Source organism: Chenopodium album, chromosome 5 (assembly GCF_948465745.1).
Source record: "Chenopodium album chromosome 5, dcCheAlbu1.1, whole genome shotgun sequence".
NCBI lineage: Eukaryota > Viridiplantae > Streptophyta > Magnoliopsida > Caryophyllales > Amaranthaceae > Chenopodium > Chenopodium album.
In genome coordinates, this window is record NC_137838.1 from 48774274 (window position 1) to 48795744 (window position 21471).

The 21471-nt window shown below is 34.2% G+C and overlaps 1 protein-coding gene and 1 pseudogene across 3 annotated transcripts; one reads left to right on the top strand and one right to left on the bottom strand.

The window, feature by feature from the left end:
- Nucleotides 1-5269: 5269 nt before the first annotated feature.
- On the bottom strand, nt 5270-20654 carry LOC145632091 (LEC14B homolog). Of its 3 annotated transcripts, none has more exons than XM_081684370.1 (10): nt 20485-20654; nt 19549-19919; nt 19322-19441; nt 14870-14947; nt 13115-13297; nt 10636-10713; nt 8874-9049; nt 8484-8642; nt 7781-7841; nt 5270-5626 (listed from the first exon to the last, which is right to left on the bottom strand). In XM_081684370.1, exons 2-10 carry the CDS (start codon nt 19906-19908, stop codon nt 5438-5440), a joined length of 1404 nt encoding a protein of 467 aa, XP_081540496.1. In that variant the 5' UTR covers nt 19909-19919; nt 20485-20654; the 3' UTR covers nt 5270-5437. The 3 variants fall into 3 exon arrangements, with proteins under 3 accessions (XP_081540496.1, XP_081540495.1, XP_081540494.1); XM_081684369.1 differs by having other exon boundaries at nt 19549-20138; nt 20485-20653; XM_081684368.1 differs by having other exon boundaries at nt 20550-20611.
- Nucleotides 17009-19004, top strand: LOC145631257 (uncharacterized; annotated as a pseudogene).
- Nucleotides 20655-21471: the final 817 nt, after the last annotated feature.

Below are 21471 nucleotides of genomic sequence, written 5' to 3' on the forward strand. Positions count from 1 at the left end.
TCTAAAGATGCTAAAACAAGAAATAAAACATTAAGGGAAATGGTTTAGGTATAGCATTCACTTGAACATAAACAAAGACATAGAAATTGAATTAATTATGAACTAAACATGCTCGAATATCGAAGTAAAAGATCCAATCTAGCCGCCTTCTGGGGTCAATTGACTTCTCCTAACATAGCCTTTATGTTTCCACACTGGAACCATATATTGGGAGGTGCAATCAAAGAACAATCGATAGTAATGAATCTTAACTAAGTCAACTTCCGTTCCTTGTTAGCAAAGATTCACCTTTAATAAACTAACAATGTGCACTTGCAAGAAGATTTAAGAATATCAAGCATATAAAGACTTTAATCACAAATAAATCAATTCTAAACCCTAGAACATGCTCAAGATCCAATTACACCACAACCATCCCCTTAATGGGGAAATTACTCACTAATCATGCTAATAACAAGATTAATTAACAAATAATCAAGAATAAACATGATTAACAAGCAATACCAACAACTAAAATAATAATCAAAAGAAAGCAAATAAAATAGAGGAGAGAGACTTAGAGATTCTCATTAATTGAATGTGAAAATCTACAAACAAGATGATCAATCTTCTTCTTCAATATCCAAGCTCAACAATGGTGAAACCCTCACTTTCTCTCTCTAAACTACTCTAATCCTAACCTAAACCTAGAGAGAGAAGCTCTCCTAAAACTAATTAGAGAGTTGAATAAATGGTAATTGTTCTATTTCATCCTCCACTAATTACCCCAAAAATGGGTATATATACCAAGCTAATAAAATACTAAGTAAATAACAGAAAAGAAAATAAAGTAAAAAGGAAAAAATAAAATAAGAACCTAATTCTTAAAATAAAAGAAAGAAATAAGAAAAAGGGAAAAGAAAAGAAATAAATTAAAAGAAAAATAAAAATAAAACCCACAATTCCAATTCCCACAAAACCAAAAGACGTTTTTTTTTCTTTTTCTTCGATTTTATGGCTCCTCTGAACTCCATCACCACCGTTCATCAACCATCATCATCGGCTATCCTCGCTTCGGACTTCAATATCAACCGTTCGATTTTATTAAAATCATGTGCGAGTCTCGTGAAATGGTTCAATCGAACCGATGGTTGGTTCGACTGAACTACAGGGTTGGTTCGGTCAAACCATGGGTGTGTTCGACCACTCCTCTTCGAATAACAAAACCTCCAAAGTTTCTGACTCTTTTGACATTTTTTTTCATTTCGATCGAACTCCTATGCGGTTTGCCCGAACTTGATTGAAATCAAAATTTACTCTAATATTTGCTTAATTGAGGGGCCGAATCGCAGTAGGTGTGGAGATTGGTGGTGGTTAGAGAATTTGAGATACGGGCTGCTCTGGTTTTGCTGTTGCGGGATGGTTGGTGTGAGGGATGTTGTGGGGTGCTGGTTGTGTGGGAGTGGAATTGAGGTGCTGGTGTTGTTGTGTTTGTTGTTGTTGCTGTTGCAGGTGGTTTGTGATGGTTGGTAGATGCGGAGGTTGTGGTGGTTGCAGCTCGTGTTGGTGTTTTGTTGTGGCTGGAATTTGGTGGTTGATTGTGGGTGAAGGGCTGGTGGTTGCGCGAAGATGCGGGTGGTTGGTAATTGGGTTGCACGGTGCTGCTCCGGTTTTGGTGGACTGTTGTGTGGTGAAGTTGATTGGGTAATTGTGGTGGCAGTAGTTGCGTGGGAGCTGGAGTGGTGAGCTGGTGGTTGGTTGGGTTAGTGAGTGAGGGAGCAGGGGAAACGTTGGTGTGGTGGAGTTGTGAGCTGGTGGTTGGTTGGTTTAGGCGTCGCTCGAAGTGCGCCTACGTTAAAGCATGTGCTGAATATGCTTGGCACTCTTAGGAAGTGGGAATTGACATTACGATTAGGGACAAAATAAAGTAAGGAGCCGCCAACAAGTTTTTAAGGAACTTGTAAACCGTTCACGGATCATAAAAGGCAACCACGATAAAGGGACAACGATAGGCAACAACGATTGACCCGTGAAGGTTACACCCCATTCATAATCCATGAGATTACTAACTCCATATGGTTCGGAACCACGAAAAGAGGATCGGGGATGATGGTACGAAGTGAGTCATGGAGTCACATTCGCCCGTATTGGCCTCTACTCGATTCTTATAGTGAAAATTGATTCCTGCGATCTCAAAGGCATATAAACAACAGGGAAAAGAAAATAACAGAAAGAAAATAAAGTAAAAAGGAAAAAATAAAATAAGAAACTAATTCTTAAAATAAAAGAAAGAAATAAGAAAAAGGGAAAAGAAAAGAAATAAATTAAAAGAAAAAGAAAATAAAACCCACAATTCCAATTCCGACAAAACCAACAGACGTTTTTTTTTTCTTTTTCTTCGATTTTATGGCTCCTCTGAACTCCATCACCACCGTTCATCAACCATCATCATCGGCTATCCTCGCTTCGGCCTTCAATATCAACCGTTCGATTTTATTAAACATCATGTGCGAGTCTCGTGAAATGGTTCGATCGAACCGATGGTTGGTTCGACCGAAGGGGTTGGTTCGGTCGAACCATGGGTGTGTTCGACCACTCCTCTTCGAATAACAAAACCTCCAAAGTTTCTGACTCTTTTGACATTTTTTTGCATTTAAATCGAACTCCTATGCGGTTTGCCCGAACTTGATTGAAATCAAAATTTACTCTGATATTTGCTTAATTGAGGAGCCGAATTGCAGTAGGTGTGGAGATTGGTGGTGGTTGGAGAATTGGAGATGCGGGTTGCTCTGGTTTTGCTGTTGCACGATGGTTGGTGTGAGGGATGTTGCGGGGTGCTGGTTGCGTGGAAGTGGAATTGAGGTGCTGGTGTTGTTGTGTTTGTTGATGTTGCTGTTGCAGGTGGTTTGTGATGGTTGGTAGATGCGGAGGTTATGGTGGTTGCAGCTCGTGTTGGTGTTTTGTTGTGGCTGGAATTTGGTTGTTGATTGTGGGTGAAGGGCTGGTGGTTGCTCGAAGATGCGGGTGGCTGGTAATTGGGTTGCACGGTGCTGCTCCGATTTTGGTGGACTGCTGTGTGGTGGAGTTGATTGGGTTGTGGTGGCAGCAGTTGTGTGGGAGCTGGAGTGGTGAGCTGGTGGTTGGTTGGTTGAGTGAGGGAGCAGGGGAAACGTTGGTGTGATAGAAAATAAAAGAAATAACACTAAACTAATAAAAATTAAATAAAACTATACAAGTAAATAAAATCAAATAAATAACAAAATAAACTTAAAACTAATAAAAACTATGAATGTAACAAAGAAAAGGAACGAAATAAAATAAATCGAACGCAAATAAAATACGAAAATAAACTAGAACTAATTAAATAAAGAAATTAAATTAAAACATACTAAAAATAAGAAATAAACTAGAAACTTTATTTAAAAGAAAACAAGAGAATAAAAGGGAAAATAAGGTAAAATGAACACGAAAATGACTCTAAAAATGCTTCCTAAGATGTCACTCATCATTTATGGCTGATTTCATTTACTTTTACTAACTTTTCATTTATTTTTTAGAAATGAATCTGAAAACCATTTTGTAAAGTTGAAATATTACGACAATGCCAATAATGATACGGGAAGCATGTTGACCGTCCGATTAACATGATCTAAGGGCCTAGATTAGTTCCTAGTACTTATTATAGCCTTGGTTCTCATTATAACCTGGTCCTATATATATATATATATATGAAAAATGTTTAATCGTTGTATATAACGTGTAACGGAAGTAGTATGTGGATTAGTTATTATGTGCACAAATAAAGCCATAATGCAAAGTTTGTTTAACAAAACATATTTACTTATTTAGACATATAATCCAAAAACATTACTCCGTATAAGAAGAATCTACCAAACCGAACAAACCACTAATAAGAGGAAGTAAATTTCAAGGGTTGTGAGACAAAATAAAATGTCTCACAACATAAAATAATGTAGTAAATGTACTTGGAAGAGGGAGAAAGGAAGAGAGAGATAGAGAGAATGAAAAAAAGGTGAGGTAGGGCCCACCTTTGGAGTCAGAAATGGTTTCACGTGCAAAAACGACAAAAAAAATTGGGACCACAACTACTGAGAGTATATTTTATACCACTAAGGATTTTTATAAGTACCACTAAAATCGCATTGAGTACCACTGGGAGTGTATTTTGTACCACTGAGATGTAATAGTATTATTTGACAGCCTAATTAGACATTTGAATCTTTTTTTAAATACCACTAAAATTATATTATGTACCACTGAGAGTGTATTTTGTACCAATGAATCTAAAATGGCAAAATTTAAATTCCGCATGAAATGACTAACTTACCCCTGTAAGACAATTCTAAATCTCTCTCAACCCTCCGTTTATATAACCTCCACTAATAAAGTTATAATGCTTCTAATACTGTACACGACGGAAGATAGTATGTCACGTAAAAATAACCCAAGGAAGTAGTTAGTTTTGGATCATATTCTCTGGATGGTTCCTGGATTACATTTACAATAGGCTTTCAAGACAATAGAAGGAACATACAAGTCAAGATAAATGACTTTAGTGCCCTAAAAAATAAACAATATACACGTAAAATGATACTCCCTCCGTGTTTTTTTAAGTAACACACTTTTCTTAAACGGCTAATTTTTTTAAGTGACACACTTCCTCTTTTAGAAATTTCTTACATTTTAATAATATATTTTCACCCTACTATCTCTTACTTTATCATTTCTCACTTCTTTCATAGTCCCCACTTTCTCTCACATTCTTTTACTTTATCATTTCTCACTCCTCCAACCTACCCCACCACTAACATCTAAAATCAATAACATCTCCTAAAATTACGTGTCGGTCAAACTGTGTCACTTAAAAAACATGGATGGAGTAGAATATATTACTACGTAACAAAGTTCTTTAATTATGACCTTTTTTAACAAAAATCCCAACTTACCCTCATTTAAATAGCATTGTTGTGAGGTTGCTCTTTGATGCTGCACGAATTTGTGAGATTGCTGCATTTTAAAAAGACACAAGGACGTCATCAATGGTTTACAGCCTGTTCTTTAGTGGAGAAGTTAATAAATTTGGAGAAGAATATGTTTTTGATGTGAGATTTGTTCTTTATAGTCTTTACTTGATTTCTGTAAGTATTGTTCGGCTTGTTTAAATAGTGGTTTCGTGCATTTTTTTTACAAGAAAACAGCCTTTTATCTTTTTTGTTTTGTGCATTTTGCTTACATGGACGAGGCTGGGATTTAGTTAAGAATGTCATAATTAAGGAATTACGATATCTTCTAACATCTTCCATGGAAATCGTTGAACAGAAGAAAAAGAACCGGCATACGTTACAACGCAATTTCTATAATCTACAAACCAGTGTCATCGGAATTTACAACTCTTGTTATAAAAGTCAGCGCGCTTAATCCACGGCCAATGCTAAGTTTATATCAAGTATCTTCTACGACGTCTTCGCTTAAGAGGAGGCGGATTTACTTCATCGCCTCGAAATTCACATCTGATAACCATCCCATCCCATGATGAGCTTATGACTATTGGGAGATAAGGGTGCCAGCAACAATCTCTCACTGTAGTTTCATGATGACTGAGTTTGGAAACCAACGCTCCAGTTACCTAGTTAAGCAGAAAAGAGATAAGTTTAAGTAAAGCAAATCTGTTAACACAGAAGAAATATGTAAAAGGACAGGACTTATACAATCCACAATATTGTCATCCCAATTCCCAATGCAATGAGTTCCCCCTTCTATTTTGTTAGGACAACTAGATTAGTACCTGTATTGTACGGTGGTTTTAGTAATTTTTATATATTTTATCTCTTGTTGTTGATAACTTTCTAATATGATTTGGCTCGTTATTTTTTAAAAAAAAAAATAATTGTTATATAAATATTTATTAAAAAAAAATGTACATAAAAAAATGGTTATTATTTAATGTTGTATCATAATGTAATGTTTACTATGTTATTAATTATATATAAAAATGATGGTTAGATTAAATATACTTCATATTAATGTTGTATAAATGTATAATTCAATAAGCTTATACGTTTAGAGTGGAAGATAAATAAATGTGCATTTACTATTAAAAAAAATGTACATAAAAAAATATTTATTAAAAAAATGTAATATTTATTAATGTTGTATAAATGTATAAATAAATGTGCATTTATATTGTTATATAAATATTTATTATAAAAAATTTTCATAAAAAAATGGTTATTATTTAATGCTGTATCATAATGTAATATTTGCTATGTTATTAATTATATATAAAAATGATGGTTAGATTAAATATACTTCATATTAATGTTGTATAAATGTATAATTCAATAAGCTTATACGTTTAGAGTGGAAGATAAATAAATGTGCATTTACTATTAAAAAAAATCTTAAAAAATGTGTATTATTGATTTGTTCAAAAAAAAAAATATATAATTAGCAACCAATATCTATGTCTATTTAACATTGTTGTATTATAAATATCAAAAGTAGTGTGGAGTATATACAACAATATTGATGTCAAATTCAAGTTTCACACCTAATTAGTCCTACTTTCTAGCAAAACAAAAAATAAAAATATTAATGACATCATATGTTAAATTTTGAGGTAAATTTTTTTTTTTTTTGTGAAAGTTTGACATGGTAAGCACTTTAAGAAATTGATGACATCATCTACATTTTGTTTTAGTACTCCCTTCGTTTTTAAATACTTGCTCCATTTCTCCATGCGCGGAGTTTTAAAAGAAATTGGATAAAGTAATAAAATATGAAGGTAGTAGGTTAGTTAGAAAATAAAAAATTGTAAAAAAACAAAAGTAGTGGAAGAATAGGAGGAGAAAGAGTATTATGTTGGATCCACCAAGTATGACAAATGAATTAAATATTGTAAAAGCTTTTCAAAAATAGAAATGGAGCAAGTATTTAAAAACGGCCGGGAGAGGAAAGTGAAGCAAGTATTTAAAAACGGAGGGAGTAATAGTTAATAGATACTGCGAGTCCAAAAACGTGGGATCTTAATATAACTGGAGTTTTTTTTTTTAATTGGAGTTATACTTTGAATCATTGTCAAGAGATGTAAATTTTTCAGTCCCGTAAAAAAAAAAAAGGTTTTTCTATATAGTAATTCTGTTAATTTCGCTTCTCTACGTTGTGCCCCTATATATATCACTTTCTACATTGTAACCCCAATATACATTTTGTTTCCATGCGGTAACCTTGCCGTTATCCCTTCGTTAAAAATACCGTTAGTGGGGCCTACTCTCAATTTATTAATATTTTGTAATCGATTTACGTGTTGGAAAATGTTCCATTAAATCCCGAAGGATCCAAATTGAACTCAGATTTCACAAAAAAAAAAAAAAAAAAAAATAAAAAAACATAAATGCCTCGTTTTAAGTATTAAAACGTAAACACGTAAATCGAGACATTACTTAATAAGAAAAACGAGGCATTTAAGTTATTTTTTTGCCAAATCTGAGCTCAATTTAGACCCTTAAGAGCCAAAATAGCCCCCAAAACCTTCAACGGAACATTTTTCACGCGCAAATCGATTAAAACATATTATTCCCTTCGTCCCCGAAAGAATGACCTTTTTGGGCTGATTTCGCGGGTATTAAGAAAGTTAATTAAAAAATAGTAAAAGTATATTTTATTTTTTTATTAGAACACCACTCTTGTTCATGGGAGTGCAAATTGTTTTATGAAGGTTATAATATGTTAGACCCAAAACAAATTTCATTAAGCACAAGAGGTATAAATCACTACTTACCAAATCATAGATATAGACAGTCCCATCATTTGATCCAGTGTAAATGTATTTTTGACCAGTGCTGCAACAAGAAAACACAAGCATTAGAATCTAAAGCAAAGAGATGCTACTTGACCAACACCAAAAAACAAGTAAAATGGCAACCACTAGGTGAAAATAAAAATCCCTACTACAATTATTTTGGAGTATTTTCACCAATGTACCATCGAATAATTCCCATGAATAGCATAGATGCAAGGAGAAATTCACCAAGTGAAATCACAAGCTATGTGTATAATGTTCATGATACAGAATTTTGAAAAATCCTTAGATGTTAAAATCAGTCATTTTAATATCACAACAAACTTAGTTAGAAATATTCAATTTTAGACTTCTGCTGATATGAAATGAGTGTGTTCCTGATATAGGAAATTTAGAACTTTCAATAATATAGAAGCTTAGGTGCTTTTGTGGCAGCAATAGAGCAGTTATTTCAGCGGGCACTAGTACCTCAAGCTCTAACTGACCCCTATCATCTTGAGAAGGATAATTAGAGTCAATTACAGAATATCTTCAACCAAAAATTAAAATTTTGATTTCTAGCCAAAGCATTTAATATACTCAAAATGTTTCAAACAAAACTCATTGACTACGCAACAAATTGTTGTAACGCAAAACTGTTGCAGATCTCTTAAATCATGACAAGATAGAAGAAAATAATTGCCTGTATTCCGAGGAGAAGTGGCAACGTATTAGAGTGCGAAGGACTGAATGACCTCTATATGTAGCCAGAGATTGGTCATTTGGGTGTCTTAACTTCTTAAGCTCTTCAGGGTAATCCATCCATCTGTAATCCCAATCATAGTTTCTTGGTGTAGTAGCACTGAAAGAATCACAAAGAAAAAAATTGTTATGCTCAACAAGCACGTAGACTATAAACAGTAACACAACATAAGAACTGACTGACAAAGATCTCTTAGTACAATATCAATGATGGTTCAAGTTTTACTTTCAATACTCTACAATCTACATATTAGGAGGTCTGTACCAATTAAAGATTAAAGCTTTGCATAAGAAAGGATGTATCATGTTATTTAATGGTTATAAAATTTACCATTCAGAGTTAGAAGACATTTTACGAATATCCCACAGTTTGATAGTCTGATCTTTCCCATTGGATATAAAATAACGTCCATCACCACGGCTGTCAATAAATGTAATGCCTTCCAGATGACCAATTAATGTTCCAGCAGGTTGACATGTTGATGTGAGGCAACGCCTATCCCACACCTAAAAGAAATATGCACTTTATTTTGGTTAAGATTGCAAATAAGTAGAACAGTATCAGACAAAGACATGAAAATGGCAGTACAAGACATGATATTCATTAAATTTTTGCATGACCAAAAGCATCCATACTTGGACACAAATTTGGAACTGGTCATAACATGAAATAGAAAGGCCAGAACTTCAGCTTAACATACATGACTAGTAACCAAGTAACAAACACGAGAATTATTGACAGAATTGTTTAAATGACAGGTTTGTAATTTTCAGGTGCTGCTTCTTTGAACAGAATATTATAGTAATTGAGAAATAAATTCTTTTAGTTCAAAAAAGATAAAGAGTTTACAAAAATAGACTCAAAGCTTTACATTTTGAGGTGCCTTGTCGTTTGGAAAATGCTTACAAATATACCCCAGATAGAATTTTACAATCATTTAAATCAATTGATAAGATTAAAAAATGAAACAATTAATTACCCACAGATCTAATCAGTTTCTTAGATTATCTCTTAGAAAGTAAGTTCCCCCACTATCTCTCGAAAAGTAAGCCCCCCCTCCCCATCAACACTCACCTACAAGTCACTGCTCTCACCCAGCATCAGCAAGCCACCAATGACTTTTTATCAAGCAGGAGTAAAGTTATTTCATTCACCAGATTTCATACACCTAGAAACATTGGCCTAAACTAAACACAGCAATTTTTCAAATTAGGAGAAAGAATCTAATTCAAATACATTATCGCTTTGTTTGGATAAAAAATAAGGAAAGGAAGGGGAGGGAAATATGAGGAAGAGAAGGGGAAAGAAAGGGAGGGGGAAGTGAACTCCATTTTCCCTCCAAATCTCTCCAATTTTGGAGGGATTATACTTATTAAAGAGAGAGGGAAAATGGATCCCTCCCTCTCCTTTCCCTTCCTTCCCTCAATCCTTTACCCAAACAAGAAAGTTTGTCCCCCTCTCTTTCTCTTCCCTTCTTTTCCTTCCATTTTCTTCTATCCAAACAATGTGTAAGAGATAACCTCACTTTTTTGAAACAAGGCCTGAACCGCACTTTAAATCTCTCTAGCCACTCAGTACAGTTTTACCAACATAATTTTAGGATAGTGAACACTGAAAAGCATTAAAGAAGAAAATACCAGGGAATTGGAATCTGAATGAAAATGAATCAGCAATACAAATTCCGATAGTCATATTTTCTGCAATTCTGCTTTAAACCAATAGAAAATTCAAAAGGTTGCTAGGTTCCTTCCTTTGGATTACTTGCTATTGAAGTTCAAAGATACCCAGGCTCTGCTTGTAGTTTGTTTTGGTTGATTAGATTTTGAAAAGGGCTACATTAGTCGAGGGCTGTAGTTTTCCTTCATTGTCATTAATAAGCAATTGGAACATACATAATTTACTATCTCGAGCACCAAAATAAAAAAAATATATTATAAAAAATACTGTGAAGACTGGTGCAAGTATTCACGTCATATTGAAAAAGGTATGGAGTATGTGAAATTTTCCAAAGAATAGAACCAAATATTCGACTTGCTTCTTGAAACGAATATGGATGCCGAATTATCTAAGCAAAAACAATTAAACGACTTACTTTGCAGAGGTTATCATCACTTCCAGAATATATCAGATGACCAGATTCATCAGCAAAGCACACAGTATTAACATCTTCCTGAAACAGACAATCCACAACACACTTGTAACAGTAATACAAGAGATAAAATCAAACAATCTACAAGAAAACTATGAGGCTAAACTCACACATTCTGCTTATGTTTAAAGAAGCCAAACCTTGTTTTACAAAATGGGAGAGTTGATGAAGCTTAAAGTAAATAAGAACTTTAGCAACAAAAAACTAACATAAACCCGCAGCGCAATATCCAGACCAAGGGAAGAAGTCTCCATTCAGCCTTTTCACAGTATTAAAAAAAAAATCCCTTATAAAAAGAAATTTGCCTAATTTGTTGTTCAACCACCACAATAACACAAATAAGAAAATAACACAGCTCATATAACTTAATTGAACACACGCGACACACACGCGAATGGATGATAAACTTAAGTTGTTAGAAGTTTCCCAAGCCTTAACTAGAGGTTTAGGCTTCTAGAGCTGTTACCACCTTGTTTGTTAAGAGTAATTAAGCGATGCCATATTGCCATCAGAGAGGATAGCACTGCAAAAGACATTAACTAATCTTTTGAGCTATAGGTCAATGGTTTCTATACCCTATGAGTTGGCAATTCAGGGGTATGGCATGTTATGTATTGACCAAATCCTGAAAAAGAACAGAATAGTACGGAGAACAATTTCTATTTTATGATATGGATCTAGGGAAAAAGCTCAAGGAACAGATTCTAGAACAAAATTATCAGACTGTGGGACTGACTCAGAAACAGTAACAGGAACAATGAGGTCAGTACTGGATCGGAGACCTCTAAACTCTTTAAAAGAGCTAGCAAGTTGGTGAATATTTTTCTTCGCTTTGGAATTTAGTTCTAAGGGACTACTGTTTTTTTTTTTTTTCTTTTCAATCCTATATTTTAAGAGCTTGCATGCAGTTGAGCTAAAGGAAATCAAAACAAGGAGTTCCCTTTTGTCCATCATTTTACAATATCTCAAATCCATCCGACCAGCTATGCAAGAAGTAACTTTATTTTCAAGAATTCCTATCATTTTTTTTTTTTTTATTTTTTTTTTAACACACTCCATTCAGCATAATCCTAATCTAGGATAGTCTAAAAATGTAAAAAGTTAGAACAAGCATGGATATACTCCCATGCAATTAATGGCATACTTAAAGTTAATATAAGGAAGGACAATTTGCTAGGTAGCATTTGTTTTAGTTTAATATTTTGACTTATTACGTATTATAAATTTGTATTCAGCGGAATCAATAAATAAAAAGGACCTTTAGTTTATACCCTTCTCGCCTTCAAAACTTCATATACAATGAATAACCTGGAAGAATAAAAGTGGAAATCCAAGGGATGACAACCATAACAAATAACCTCCAGTAACGAGACACTGCCATGTGACAATATAACAGCAGTCATGTCACTAAAACAATGTTTTCCAACGCCAAAATACCAAAACCTAACCACCATCCTCTATTGAAATGCAAACATAGGCCTGTCTAACAAGGAGATACCACTTACCCTCACGACCACACCTACCCCCCAAACCACGAAACATCTTTCATAAGTCTCTCCAGCCAGCTACACCCATCAGAAGCTTGACGAGGAAGGAAAATACAAGAGAAGGTTACAACAATGTGTAAGTCATGAAAGCTAAGCCTTTCCCACCCGCCCAACTGCACAGAGACCTTTTCTACAACCACGTTCCAGGAACAAAGAGGAGAGCCAATTTAAGTTAGTAGGATAGATATCAAAGCAGGTCACACTACACTTTAAAAAAGAATCTCAAGACCAAGAGAAATTCAGAAACCTGACACTTGACAGTTTCTTCTAAAGTACGCGAGTTTCAATCACTTTTTGTAAGGATTTATCAATCACATTAAAAATTACAAATAAAGTGGGTAAGAGATCTGGTTTTCTAATACATAATGCTAAGAATGAGTGAATTCTAAATCATGGGCCTCTTACTTACAAAATTAGTTTAGGAACAAAAATGTGACGTACCCTCTTATTCCTGCATACTAAAACTATTCTTTCTAAGAAAAACCCACCTTTAAAAGGGTCACATTATGATCTTGTATTTTACTACTAGTAAATAGTTACTGGGCACCAAAAATTATCCTATCTAATACTTGAGTTCGAATTAAACATAAAAGACTAGAGATATCATTTTCTAACAAGTATCATCTTTACATAGAAGGGTGAATCAGGAAGTTTAAAAGTTTACTGCATGCACATTCAGAAGTGGAAATTTTCTGGACATAACATAACCGAAGATACAATAACTTAGGATGAAGGCCAATGTATAACCAATGTATTAACCAGGAAAACAAATATACTTCATAAGAATTCGAAGCTTCCTCAAGACATAATTGGAAAAGGTGCACACAGTGACAAAGCATAGGTAAATAATATGACTTTTATAGAAGCCGAAATACCTCATGTGCATGTATTCGGAGAGTTCGCTTGTTTGCTACAAGATCATAGACATATATAGAGTTATCACTGCTTGCAGCCACAATCTCTCGACCATCTGTTGAGAACTTTACAGAGAAGACACTAAAGCTATCCCCATTGTCTTCACCATCGACTATTGATAAGTTCAGACCTTCATGAATTTCCTAAAGCAGTATTACATTTAAAAATTAATGATTAATTATATCTGTATAGCATAAGCCAATAGTATTAGCACTGAAAACAAAAGAACTGAAATTATACAGGTTGGAATATAGCTTTGGTATAGAAAGAAAGAAGATAAGGATAAGACTTTGAACAAGTTGATGATGATCATTGACATAAATTACTTGTCAACTTAGAATCTACAGTTTGCTACTCCAGGATAAAGACTTAACTGTACAGCTGTATTCATCGATAGCATACTTTTTTTATTTTTTTTTACTGAGAATCTTTAAGTTTATGCTTAATACATCTATCAGAGTTAACGTTCATATAACGACTTAGCTATTTGGGAGTTTAAACAAGTAATAATGAGAATAATTAATCTAGAAATTATTGCTGCAGCATACATAATGCACAATGTTATGGACTGGGTCAACAACCCCAGTCAACCACCTCTTTTTGTGTATACAAGGCGCAAAAAGGGGGAAGCAGCAGCTAGGGTTGACAGCAGCAAATCGCTAGGGGCGGCAGCAGGGGAATGCAACAAGACAAGTTTAATTAAGAAAGAGTTAGGGAAGGAAAGCCATCAGTTTCTTTTATGTCTGTTTATGGTCTTTCTATTTTAGCTAAGTACCACATGTATTCAATTAAGGTCAGCTTGACCATTAGGGGTCCTTAGTATAAGTAAGGTAGTTTGTGTATCAAGAAGTTTGTCCAGAAAATTGAGTGAAACTTGGTGAGACTTGTGACCTCAAGTCACTTGAGAGAGATTGATAGCCTAAAGCTATTATTATATCCCCTTAAATCATTAGCAATCAATCAATTCAAGCTTTCCTCGTTTAATTCTCTTGCAACTTTCTTTCCTAGAGCGTGTAGTACATAACACACAACTTTGTTTATCTTAGCAGTCCCTAGCTACTACTTCCCAGTTTCACAGAAATTGTAAACAAGTTGATATTTGCCAAAATGAACATGTACAAAATAGAAAATATCAGAAAATAAAATTTGTAATATTCATCTTTCTAACGAAATATTATTTACAATGTGAAGCAGTTCAACCAAAGAGAAGAAGGTATCCTCTAAGAGGAATAGCTGAAATTTACTTACAATGACAAAATTTAAGCCGTTCAAAGGTGGGATTGTTTTGGAATAATTGAAAGGTGAGATTGGTTTCGGAAGAGCGAGCAAAGGTAAGATTAATTTTTACTTCCATTTTTCCAAAAAAAAAGAAGGGGGGGGGGGGGGGGGAGGGAATGTGTCAGTTAGCTTCTGCCAAATTCCAACCCTCTCTCTGACACTCTTGCCATCACTCTAAAAATTTGTTGAGCATGACTGACGTCCATGTTCAGAAATTAAAAAGGGATGAAAACACAATGGGCCGAACAAGACTCGGAAATAATAGGGTTATGATTAATAAATAAATAAAAACCCCACCAAATTGGGAAACTCATCTATCCACATATCAGTAAACAAAATATAAATTAGTAATCTTATTAATCTGTTTTATGAAAGAGGAACATATCATGAATGAACCAAAACTCCAAAAGCCACTTCTGACTTAATTTGAGACATACCGTAACATTTGCAAGAGACTCCATAACTGAAGATCCCACGTCAACAATATGAACAATGGGTGACATACTTGAATAAACCTGCACTTGCAAATACCAAACCTATGTTAGCTAGATGGATGACATGAACAAGAATTAGCACAGAATGGTAATAGCCAATATGTAATGACAATATTTTTACACCATAGTGAATCTATTAGAATCTAGATGATTTAGTAATCATGGTAACATGAGCATCAACTCAATGAAGATAACAAATCACGAATATTAGCTTTATAGTTCCTTTATCCCACAATAGCTAACTATTTACATAATTAGGGGGTGTTTGGTATGGGGTAATGATCAATGGGAAAGAGAATGAACTAGGCTATTTCCCGTTGTTTTTTGTAACAACATTTCAATTATTCCCCTCACCCTCTCCATTCTCCCTATAGTCCTCTACTTTGATTCCCCCACCTCCCATGCTATTTCCATTCCCTTTCTTGAAATACCTTACACCACTGCCAAGCGCACTACTCATCGCCTCATTGGCACCACCCAACACTGCCTTTTACAGTACCGCCCAACCATCACAACACCCAAACTTGCACTGGCATTGCCGTCCCTGCCCCTGCCGGTTCCCACCTCATACCCACTCAAAACCCCACCATAACCACCCACTACTCGAACCACCCCATCTATCCCCAAAACCACCTCTCATCCACCCATAAAGCTACCAACCCACCCGAAACCCATCCACACTCAACCACCCGAAACCCATCCACACTCAACCCACCGACTCATAAACCAGCCCACTGGCCCCTGAAACCCCCAAAACCCACCAGAACTAAACAATTTCATTAAAAAAAGAGATAAAGAGGAACATTGATGATGGCGGGGGCATCAAGAGGGCAGCGACAACTAGGGAAGCCAGTAATGATACAGTATAATATCTATAGCCAAAGATGATATAGCACATAGTTAAACTATCATCTATTCATTTGATCTTTACATAGCCTAACACTACTACACTAGGTTACTGTCCATGTTCTTCCAATAAATTAAGCTGCAACAAGGTTCAAGTACAAATAAAGTTTAACCATACCAGAGTAGTCTAGTTACTTTCAATGCATATATCAACACAAAATAAGACCAACCACAACATGGGTAGCTGAGAAGAGTCACAGTCAAGTTTATCTAGCATTATTCAAAATGGAGATTGAATAAACAACCAAACAATAATAGTTTGATCTGAAGTGCATAAAAAGGAAGTGGTAGATCATGATTCATTAGAGTGACTAATGGCATAGTAGACACAAAAAAAAAAAAATAAAATAAAATAAAAATAAAAAAAAATAAAAAAAAAAAGAGTTGCTGGTAGTAAAAGCTAACATGAATTAACAAGAAAGCATTAATAAGTAATAACTACCTCGAATCAAGGATTAGCAAAGCATTGAGCATTAGAAGAGATGTTTACCAAAAGCAAATAAATTACTTTTCAGCATATACAATATGCAAATCATGTATAAGACATTCAACATCCATAGCATTAGTATCTAACAGATTTAGTCAAAATACAGATAAAGTAATTTGCCACTCAAGCATGCAAATGATTATCCTCCATTTATATAAGATCAAAAGGACATAATTCTAACATTTGGGATCAAACCTTGTCTAACTTTGAATTTTTTAAAAGGAAATTTTAATGATTATGCAATTTTTCTTAATCATTATATATTTATAAATGTAGGAAAATTTGTCGTTAACAACTTAAAATATTCTAAGTTAATCAAAAGATGGTTTTATCATGATTTTCCATATCAAAACAGTTGAATTAACAGTTTTACCCTTCCAAATCTGGTGGTTACAATAACTGTGCAAGGAATCTACGCCTCTAAAGGATCAAAACAATCAATTTAGATAATCATAAGGTTTAAGGGTTCCTCTTAGAGAAGTAAAATGATTGTCGTATAAGTAACAAATACCTTAAGGGTTTTTTTAATTAAAGGAATCAGAATTAGAAATGTGGCTAAAATTCATTGACAGTTGCTGCACTTGAGACGTATTCATCTTTCATTTGAGGTTAGGATGAGGTAACAAATATTATTGAAATTTATAATACATTATTATAAGTTCTAACCATTGATTTATAAAGATACTTGAAAGAGCTTGTGCTTTATATCTATTTGATCTAAAGTATGGAGTATGCATAATGTTACTGATATGACCAAATTGAGGGTTGTATAAGGTCATATCACTAGTACAATACATTTCTAATAATTAAATATACGGAGACAGTAAGTTCAAGCTAAGAGAAATACATTTCTAATAACTGTCCTACTTTACCTAAATGTGCTGCTTGCCTTGCTGTTTATACAAAGTAACTCAAAAGAACAACAGGGCCTTGTTGTATTAATAGGCAGGGTATTGGACAACTATTAAAATGTGCTACGTAAATAATAATTTCAAACCATACATGTTCCTAATTTCTTAAAATCTATAAATTTTTCACATGGGAAGTATAATGTGACAGCATGATTATTATAAAGTATGGAGTATAATAAGTGAAGATAGCACAAGAAGGAATTTTGTGCTACTTGCCTCTCCGTTCAAGTGTGTGCCTCTTTCATTTTGTTTACTTGATTTGCTTGAGTTGTTTGAAATTTGGCTTCACTAGATAAACTCAGTTTAGTTAAATTTGGCTTGAATGTTTTAGGATGTCTGATTTGAATATACAAGAGTCACGTAAGCGCCCAAGGGATGATGATGATGAAATGGACTTAGTTGTGATGGTTTTAGGTTTTATTATGGTAGTAGTAGGAGCATGGTATGGTAAGAAATATAGATTAAAGGAGATAACATGGAATGAATCCGAGCGTGCTAGAACAAGAGCTACATGGATGAACACTTTGAGGAATGATAGGATATGTCGAGAGCAATTACGTCTCGATATACGTTGTTTTGAGAAGCTATGTCATGTATTACAAACTAAAGGTGGGCTAAAGACCACGAGAAATGTCACGATAAAAGAAATTGTGGCTTTATTTCTTCATACCCTTGCCCATGATTTGAAAAATAGAACAATGCAAGCCCTCTTTGCACGATCCGGAGAGACTATTAGTCGTCAATTTCATGTAGTTCTTGCATCCATGCTCAAGTAAGGGAAATATTACATCAAACAAGCCAATCACACTACTAGTTATGCTGATGATAATAAATGGAAGTGGTTCGAAGGTGTTATAGGAGCTCTTGATGGGACACATATTGATATGACTGTGCCAATTGAGGATCGACCTCGCTATCGAGATAGGAAAGGGAACCTTAGCACTAATGTACTAGCCACTTGTGATCCTAACCTTCGATTCACGTATGTGCTACCTGGTTGGGAAGGATCCGCATCGGATCCTCGTGTCCTTCGGGATGCTCTTCGTAGGCCTAATGGTCTTAAAGTGCCTAAAAGTAAGAATATATATATTTTTTTTATTATTTTGTATAAAGATTGGGTTATGTGAGTTTGAATGTATAATTAAAATGTTAACATTCTCTGATTGCAGATAAGCATCTTCTTGTTGATTTAGGATATTCTAATGCCGAAGGTTTATTTCATATTTTAATGCTTGATTTGTTGTTGTATGTTACTGCTATACTTCCCTGTTACTGCAATACTTAGAATATGGCATTTGTAATCTGAATTTGTATGATCTTCTTTTGTTAACAGGATACGCCTGCTGCATCTGCGTATCAAAACAAATGCATCGAGAATTGGGATGACATTTGTACCTTGTTTGCACCTAATAGAGCAATAGGAGATGGTGCTGAGCAACATGAAGAAGCTGCTGCAGCAATGGAGAATGAAAATGATAATGCAAGTACATCAGAAACGGCTTCCGGAGATTCAAACAAAAGGTTAAAAAGGGATCGTCTTGCAGATGCCGTGAGTAGCTTTGCTGAATCTTTCAAGGAGTACGTGAGTAAATCAACAAGGCCAACTAGTCAAGAAATCTACAAGGAAGTGTCTAGTGTACTTGGAATATCTCGACACCAAGCTTTGAGGGCGGTTAAGAGATTCTTAAATGGTACATTCGAGGAATTTGACATGCTGAAAAATTTACCCGATGATCAAAAATTAGATTGGATCATTTTGTGTATTGACGAGTAGTAGTGTTGTAAGTTAAGAGATAATTAGAGTTAAGTTGGAACTTAGGTATTGAAATTTAGAATTTGGAATTCCATTGTTTCCCAAACAACAACTAGAATTTGAAATTCTAGAATTGAAATTCTCTTGTTTCCCAAACAAGTATTTGAATTTGAAATCCTAAATTTGAAATTATCATATTTCCCAAACAAATGATTTGAATTTGAAATGTAGAATTTCAATTTCGGAATTTGAATTTTATTTTTTGAAATGAAATCCGCATATCCAAACGCAACCTAAGGTTTTTTTTACACCAAATCACATAAATTTCACAAACTTACAAGATAGCGTTTATCAGGAGATAGGGATGTATCAGTGACCGTCCAACGCAAGCTCCTAGCCAATATATCCTTCTGAACCTTCCACCCTTTTTCAACATTGTATACCCTAATGTGACTTCCCTATGTCCAAAAAAAACATGATTAGAAGATCAAAACTCAATACGTATAAACTGATAAACCATATTGGCAAGCCTCAGCCACGTTTGTACAAGTAACTAAAAGAATACCTGATATCCTGCAACTAACAATGAACCGTCAGATGAAAATTGCGAGACATATGCACAGCTTTCCATTTGGTCCACCAAGTAAGGTCCATTAACAGGCAAATATCTACTAAGCATATGACAACCATCTGCCATTGAGAATTTTGATTTTCGAAAAAAATTACTCTCGCGGGCAGCCAACATTTTCACTGGCGAAATCCAATCCTTGTTCTTCCCACCAAACAATTTACTAATATACTCATTAGGTCCTGATCTAAGTTTTGTGAGCTGGGCAATTTCATGATCAAAATGTTCACTGCTAGTACCAGCAGAACTACCACTTGCTTCATCACAAAACTTGGTGTTTCTCCTAGAACTTGTCATTGTGCAATAACCTAATTTTTTATACGAATTCAATTAATTCAACAAACTTCATCCGTAACTTTATAATAAATAATACTTCAATTAATTCACCAATTCTTCTACAAGAATGACATCAACGACGGCACCAAAATGTTATTTCAAAAAAGATATTGTCGGCTACATGAATCAAAAACTTATTCGATCTTATTCCCCGTGATCATCCACAAAAATCCTCTTCATCCAAACCATTTCTACAAGAATAATCAAATTAATTAAAAAAAATAAAATAAAATAAAATAAATATGCAATTTCAGACTCTGATATTACATAATCACCCAATTCAATATTCAAACAAGTGATCAATTCGACTAAAGCATCAATTCAAATCCTCTTCATCCAAACCATTTCTACAAGAATAATCAAATTAAAAAATGCAATTTCAGACTCTGGTAACATAATCACCCGATTCATTATTCAAACAAGTGATCGATTCGACTAAAACATCAATTATGTTGCTGAATAATTCAATCAACTCAAAAATTTCAAAAACAGGAATTTAGTAAATATTATAAACACTCAAAGTTTTGTTGAACTTACTATGGCAAATGAGCAGGAGTTTGGTGGTTTTGAAGACAAAGAAGTTGCAGAGAGTGTGCGCTTACTTAAAAAAATGTTGAACAGAAGCAGAAGAGCGAGACACGTCACAAGCTTGCTAACCATCCAAAATGTTCATCTTGTCCCAATGTAACACTATCCGACGATGGGGAATGATGGACCGCTAGTCCGCTACCCTCTATAGGTCACCTAGTCCAATACCACCAAGTGATATCAATTTTTTTTTAACATATTTTATTTAACTTAATAAATCAATAACAGTACTAGATAAATTAATAATAGCACCTTAATTTAAAATAGCAGTTTTTAATACTCCGTAATACACTAATTATTACTATAATTTGATTTGATAATCACTTATATGACTTTTATTGGTATTAGTTATCACTACTTTACTACTTATATCTTAAACAGATTAACGTTTATATTTTATAGTCCTCTATGCTTCGCAATATAATATGTTTTACTTAGAGAGTTTTGACCAATACCTGACTTAGTTGACAATGGAACCTCCGACATTTTGAGCTTTCCGCTTTATCAAGGTAGCTAACCCCAACCATGTCTTCTTTAAATCAAGCACAGCACAATCTAATTCGTTTCCTACATGAGATCGTATTCTCTACTCAAACAATCTCTATTGTATTTGTGATGGTACTTTTAAACATAAAAATAACTCTTCTGTGACATAAGTTTTGAAAGAATAATGTTCCTTTTTGAAATTAAATTTTTATTTAATTTGAAAAGATTACAACACTCATTTCTTACAAAATTAAAAACAGAAAGTCTAAACAGACATGACAAGCAATAGAGTTTTTCTCTAGTTTAAGAGAGATGTAGAACCAATCTATCTCTTAAGGTGAGGATTTTCTCTAGAGAATTTTCTTGTTTTTAGAAATGCTTTAGCCAACTCACTTCAAGCCTGCCTTGACTTCTTTGCCTAATGTCCTTTATATAGGGGAAGGCTCACAA

What these genes read in the sequence shown, in the direction of transcription:
- LOC145632091 (XM_081684368.1), bottom strand. Translation starts at nt 20,607, where the DNA reads ATGGTTAGCAAGCTTGTGACGTGTCTCGCTCTTCTGCTTCTGTTCAAC. An exon ending in TGTTAGTTGCAGGATATCAG is followed by an intron (nt 19,442 to 19,548) that starts GTATTCTTTTAG and finishes TTTTGGACATAG; the next exon opens with GGAAGTCACATTAGGGTATA. An exon ending in CTCCTGATAAACGCTATCTT is followed by an intron (nt 14,948 to 19,321) that starts GTAAGTTTGTGA and finishes TTGCAAGTGCAG; the next exon opens with GTTTATTCAAGTATGTCACC.